The 5,905-nt window shown below is 60.0% G+C and overlaps 1 protein-coding gene across 2 annotated transcripts; it reads left to right on the plus strand.

Annotated features, from left to right (window-relative positions):
- The first annotated feature begins 872 nt into the window (after positions 1–872).
- On the plus strand, positions 873–4,626 carry TPPP3 (tubulin polymerization promoting protein family member 3). Of its 2 annotated transcripts, none has more exons than XM_017852341.1 (4): positions 873–1,028; positions 3,323–3,515; positions 3,803–3,956; positions 4,073–4,626. In XM_017852341.1, the coding sequence occupies exons 2-4, from the start codon at positions 3,328–3,330 to the stop codon at positions 4,259–4,261; spliced, it is 531 nt and encodes a 176-aa protein (XP_017707830.1). In that variant the 5' UTR covers positions 873–1,028; positions 3,323–3,327; the 3' UTR covers positions 4,262–4,626. The 2 variants fall into 2 exon arrangements, with proteins under 2 accessions (XP_017707830.1, XP_017707831.1); XM_017852342.1 differs by lacking the exon at positions 873–1,028 and adding an exon at positions 3,126–3,244.
- Positions 4,627–5,905: the final 1,279 nt, after the last annotated feature.

Genomic DNA, 5,905 nt, shown 5'->3' on the forward strand with positions numbered 1-5,905 from the left:
CGTCGTGCTTACTTTCTTAATGACAGGAGCCATGGACCATCCAGAAGCCCAACCCTGGCCGGTCGACCGGGGGCGGGGAGGGGGTCCCTGTACAGTAGTAGGTGGCCACCCAGGCTGCCCTGTGGAGGTGCTCAGGTGCGTCTCGTGGTTAGGAAAGGCCTTAGATGGCGGCCTGGAGGAGGTTATTTTTTTTAAAGATGGGCTTTGCACTGGGAGGCCGAGAGAAAGTAGGCTTTGGACTCCGAAAGAAGCAATGGGCGCTGAGGCTGCGAGGTCGCGGGGAGGTGGCGGCGAAAGGAGGGAGCCGAGCCCGGTGGTCCCTGCAGCTTTTCCCTGCAGCAGGGCTGCCGTCGAATGCCGGCAGGCTGGGGCTGGGCGAGTGCGATTCGCTCGTGGGGAGTCCCCTCCCTTCTTCCCCACTGCTCCAGACTCTGAATCCTACCCAGGAGAGCACGGGAGTTGTGGCCTAGGGGTGCCACCCGTTCAGTAGATGGCAGTGCTCTTGAGCCAACCGTAGACCCCTGTCACTGAGGGAGAGCTCCTTCCCGATTCCCCAAACCCCACCAATGCCGCGCTGCAGCCCCCGAATGGCCTCTGGTTGACTCTGGGGAGCTGCATCTCCCCTGGAGATTGGGGCGGCTTAGAGATTTAGGCAGATCCCAGGATGGGAGGCTGTTTCCTGAGGGGGCCCCAAACTGCAGAGCGCTGGTCTGGCCGCCGCGAGGACCGAGGAGTTGCGGGGGAGGGGCGGGATGCGGCTCCCGGAGCGGCGCGGGGAGGGCGGAGCCTCGTGGGCGGGGCCGGCGTGACCTTGGTCACTCTCCCGCCGAGACAGCCTCGGGGGTGGGACTCGCCGTCTCTATGGAGACCGAGAAACAGGGGATAATACGGCGGAGCCGCCTGGGCTGCAGTCCCACCCGGGAGCCGGCAGGGAGCGGAGCTGCGGAGCCGCCTGGTCTCCCGCGTCCATCGGTCCATTCCTGCGTCCTTCTGTCCATCCGAACGCGCACTTCAGCAGCAGTCGCGAGGTAGAAGCCCATAGGAAACCCAGATGCCCGCCACCCCAATCAGTATCCTGCACCATGAGGGTTGGGGGGAGCAGCCTGGAAAGGGTCCCAACCTCCGGCGGTCCCAGCCGAGGAGCCAGCTGAGCGGCCCTGCCCTGGCCCCAAGCATTCCACCTCACAGCCCCCACCTCCTGGTCCGGCTGATTGATGACTCCAGCTGTCCCAGTGGGAGTGGGACGGGTGGCCCCAGTTCATGGGTGTGGCCACTCCATCCATGGCCTGCAAATCCATGGGGCTGTGGCCTGCAACCCAGCGCCACTTGACCACGCTGAGATGACCAATAATCCATCTTTCCATGGACAGGAGTGAGCACTGCACGCAGGATCTACCCAGTGCTTGGGCCAAGCACCCTGTGGCATCCAAGCTCCCCTGGACATTACCCTTGATGAACCAAGTGTGGGTCTTCGGGTCCCTGGTGGGAGGTTGTACCCAGGGAAAGGGAAGGGGTGTGCAGTGTGGACTGGGGTTGTGGTCCCTGTAACATAGGAGCCACCGGTGCTCACAGTCCCAGAAACTGCCACTTAGGGATGGGAGTGTGGTCACTGGGGAGGAGTTTTCAGTGGAAGATGGGGCAGCCGGACGGAGCCCAGGCTGTGGTCACTGGAGGCCCTAGTGTAAAAGGCAGAGCTAGAAGATGGTTGCTGAGACTGAGGGTGTGGTCAGGAGGTGGCAGTGGAGGAGGGGGAGTGCTGGTGGGGTCTCTACACAGGGGATCTCCGCATAGTACCTGGGAGTCTCATAATGTTAGTGTGTGGATGTGGACTGGGGCCTTCAGTGCAGGTTGAGGGTGTGGCCAGAGGGCTGTGGGTGTGTGGACAAAGGGGTGCTGATGGTCAGGGGGCCTTGATAAAGGGCTGTGGGTATTGGAGGGGGTGAGGGGCTGAGGCTGTGGTTAGGGGTCTCAGGAAGGGATGCAGGTTTGTGGCCAGGGGCCTCAGCCCCAGGGCTGCGGGTGTGGAGATGGAGGAGGCTGCTGTGCAGGCTCAGGGTGTGGCCAGGGGTCTGCAGCAGAGGGCTGTGGGTGTGGGGGGCACTTTAGTGCAGAGCTGTGGGTATTACTGGGGTCGGCACAGGCTTGTTAGTATATATGTGGGGGCTGGTGGCCGAGGGCTGTGATGGTGGGTGTGAGGATGGAGGAGGCTGCAGTACAGGGCTGAAGGTATGGCCAGGGGTATAAGGCCCAAGGGGTGGCAGGCCAGTGCTGAATGCACAGGGTCGCCGAGAATGTGGGCTGGTGTGTGGCTGAGTTCAGGGTGTGGCCAGGGGTGGTCTGAGGTGTAGACATGAGGAAGTGTGTTTCAGCCACAGCCCCACATGCCAGCACGACTCTTGGGGTTCGTAACTCTACAGCCCCCACCCCAACTAGCCCCCAAACTCCTGCTCCCCCAAAACTCCACAGTGGGAGGTTACAGCCCCAGTCAGTGGTGAGGGGCCAGGAAGCTACGGTTATGCCCCAGGCGCAGGGAGTGCTGGTGTGCCCCACCCGTGGGCCCAAGCTCCCCAGTCCAGCCCAGCCCAGCCCCTCAGCACTGGGAGCTTCTCCCTGAGCCGCCCTGACACCATCCTGCCCTTAGCAACATTCTCCAAGCAGCACCACCCTCCCTTAGCAACCGTCTCCAGGCTTCACAAACTGTGGCCAGGCCAGCCCCAAGCTCCCGCTCCCCTCATGTTTTTGTTTAACAGCAAATAGTAACAAGGCCTTGCTGGGCCAGCTGCACCCCTGCCCAGGGCATGCACCCGTGCCCAGACTGGCTCTTGCTGGGTCCTCATGACCCTTACTAAGATGCCGGCCTCACTAAATGCCTGCCCGACCAGCAGCCTGGCCCTGGCCCCAACCCAACTTGGCATGGAGCTTCGAGGGAGGGGGCCTGCTCTGCCACCCTCACTTCCACCGAAGGAGGCCTTGTGCCAGGGCCAGACAAAGCCAGGGCCCCAGCTGCTGCCCTCACAGTCTTTCTGGACAGTGCCACTCTGTTCCCAGCCTGCTGTGGGTATCATGATTTCATCTGCTGAACCCTGCTCAGAGCCAGGGCTGGCATTAGTGACAAGACCGTGCCTCCCGGGGCTCTTCCTCGGGGCTCTGTGGCCCAGGGCAACAGTGACTGGCCCCTCTCCCCAGGCAGCTCCAGCTCCAACTCTGTCTGTAGCAGAACCTGCCCAGGTCTTGCAGGTTTGAGGTAGAGGCTGGGATGTTCTGGGCTTGGGGGAGGGGAAGGGCAGATTGGCTGGGAGATGACCCAGGTGGGTCTCTACAGGTGGCATGGCAGCAAGCACAGACATCGCTGGACTGGAGGAGAGCTTCCGCAAGTTTGCCATCCATGGTGACCCCAAGGCCAGTGGGCAAGAGATGAATGGCAAGAACTGGGCCAAGTTGTGCAAGGACTGCAAGGTGGCTGACGGAAAGGCCGTGACAGGGACCGATGTGGACATCGTCTTCTCCAAAGTCAAGTGAGCCCCAGGCAGCCCCTGCTTCTCATGTTCCCAGGAGGTGGGGAACTGGGGGGCTGGAACCAGGGAAGACATTGAGAAAGGGTTGGGAAACACTATGATCACGAAGGTTGTTCTTCCAGGGCAAACCTTATCTATTGCCCTCCAGAGGTGCTGACCCCCGCGATTTCCCAAATGTGGGAAAGAAACGCAATTGCCTAATTTGTGGCGGCAGCGACTGCGTTTGTGCTTTCCCCTGGGGGAGAAAAAAGAAAGGGGAACACTCATGGTGCCCACATGCCTGGCAGGGGGAAGTCTGCTCGGGTCATCAACTATGAGGAGTTCAAGAAGGCCCTGGAAGAGCTGGCGACCAAGCGATTCAAGGGGAAGAGCAAAGAGGAGGCCTTCGATGCCATCTGCCAGCTGGTGGCAGGCAAAGAGCCAGCCAATGTGGGCGTCACCGTAAGTGCCCTGCTGGTCTCGGGTGGCCATGGAATGGGGTGTGGGGAATCATGGCTGTGGGTGGGAAGGGCTGGGCTCCCTCACCAGGTGCCCCTGGGGAAACTCTGTCCAAACAGAAAGCAAAAACAGGGGGTGCTGTAGACCGGCTGACGGACACCAGCAGGTACACGGGCTCCCACAAGGAGCGCTTCGATGAGAGCGGCAAGGGCAAGGGCATTGCAGGACGGCAGGACATCCTGGACGACAGTGGCTACGTGAGTGCCTACAAGAATGCAGGCACCTATGACACCAAGGTGAAGAAGTAAGGCTTGGGAAGACTGCCCCGCCAAGTGCGGCTGCCCCTGCCAGAGGCTCAGGCCTGGATCTAAGGGGCATGTGGAGCAAGAGATCCTGGTTCCCTCCCTGCTGGACTTGCCACCCAGAGCTTCCTGCCTAGTCCCATGGGGCCGGCCTACCAGGCCTCTGACCCAGGCTGCTCTGCGGCCCCTTCCTCCTCCTCTTCCCCCTCCGACTTCTGTCCACCTGGGGACAGTCTGTGCCTGTAGCCTCATGACCCCAACCCAGCCCCAGGCATGGCTAACCCCTGCCTGCTTGCCTCATATTTAAGCTGCTGCTCTGGCCAAGTGCCTAATTTTAACCCAGACCTCAATAAAGACACCTTTTGTACCAATATGACCTGGTTGATGATGATGGGGGAATGACCTTCACACCCCAGTGACCCCCTCAGTGTCATCACCCCACTGCATGCCATACACTGCTAATCTCTCCCCTTCCCCTGGCAGCCTTGCCCAGAAAAAGGCACTCAGGAGTCCCCTTCTGTTAGCACAGAGCCATTCTGTCTGAGGAGACTCCTGAGGAAGTCCAAAGCCTTTTAGCTGGGCCTGATGGGAGTCCTGACATCGAAGCTTGCCTTCCTGTGATCAGTGCCTTGGGTTTGGAGAGTTGGCCCCCCTCCACTTTCCCAGCAGGAGGGATGAAACAGCTGACTTGGCCTGGGCCAAGCATTGGCAGAGGCCTCAGAGCCAGGCCTCAGCTCTCCGTCTGCGAACAGGGGCTACCGAGGCAAGTCATTTTGGGCTTTGGCTCAGAATATCAGAAAATGCAGGGCCAGGCAGAACCTTAGACTAGAGTAGCTCATCCAGGTCGGGCGTCGTGGCTCACGCCTGTAATCCCAGCACTTTGGGAGGCCGAGGGGGATGGATCAGGGGGCAGGAGTCCAAGACCAGCCTGGCCAACATAGTGAAACCTCGTCTCGATTAAAAATACAAAAATTAGCCGGGCATGGTGGTGCCTGCCCGTAGTCCCAGCTACTCAGGAGGCTGAGGCAGGAGAATCACTTGAATCCGGGAATTAGAGGTTGCAGTGAGCTGAGATCGTGTCACTGCACTCCAGTGTGGGCAACAGACACTTTGTCTCAGAAAAAAAAAGGAGTAGCTCATCTGAGTCTGTAATTTCATAGCCAAGGAAATACCCTTGCAGGGCTTTTCCTCCAAGAGGGGAGGGGCTTCTGCAGACTAGAGGCCAGACCATGCCTCTTGCCTCCCAGGCCAGGCTCTTTCTAGCAAGCCCCAACATTGACTTCCAAAACTGGGACAGGCTGACCGGTGATAGGGCTTGGCACCCAACACTAGCCTGTGGTGGGGGGCAGGGAATCCCTCAGTGAAGGGGCCTCCTCTTTGATGTCCTCCCATCTATTCCACATCCCTGGTGGGGGGAAGGGGAGCCTCTCTGGTCCTGAGGATGCCTGGGCGTTTCCAGATCATCTCATGGAAGCTCTGGGTGTTTGACAGAGCTATTCTCAAGTCAAGGCTTTCAGGCCACCTCTCCTTCTTTCCTTGCTGTGAAAATGGGGCTGGATGGGACTTTAGGGTCTACCCAGGAAAGGGTGGCTCCCAAAGGGGCTAGAAAAGGTATAAAAGGGCCCGTTCCCAAATGCCTGCTTTCCCCAC

The sequence above is a fragment of the Rhinopithecus bieti genome, unplaced genomic scaffold, assembly GCF_001698545.2.
Source record: "Rhinopithecus bieti isolate Rb0 unplaced genomic scaffold, ASM169854v2 scaffold_34281, whole genome shotgun sequence".
NCBI lineage: Eukaryota > Metazoa > Chordata > Mammalia > Primates > Cercopithecidae > Rhinopithecus > Rhinopithecus bieti.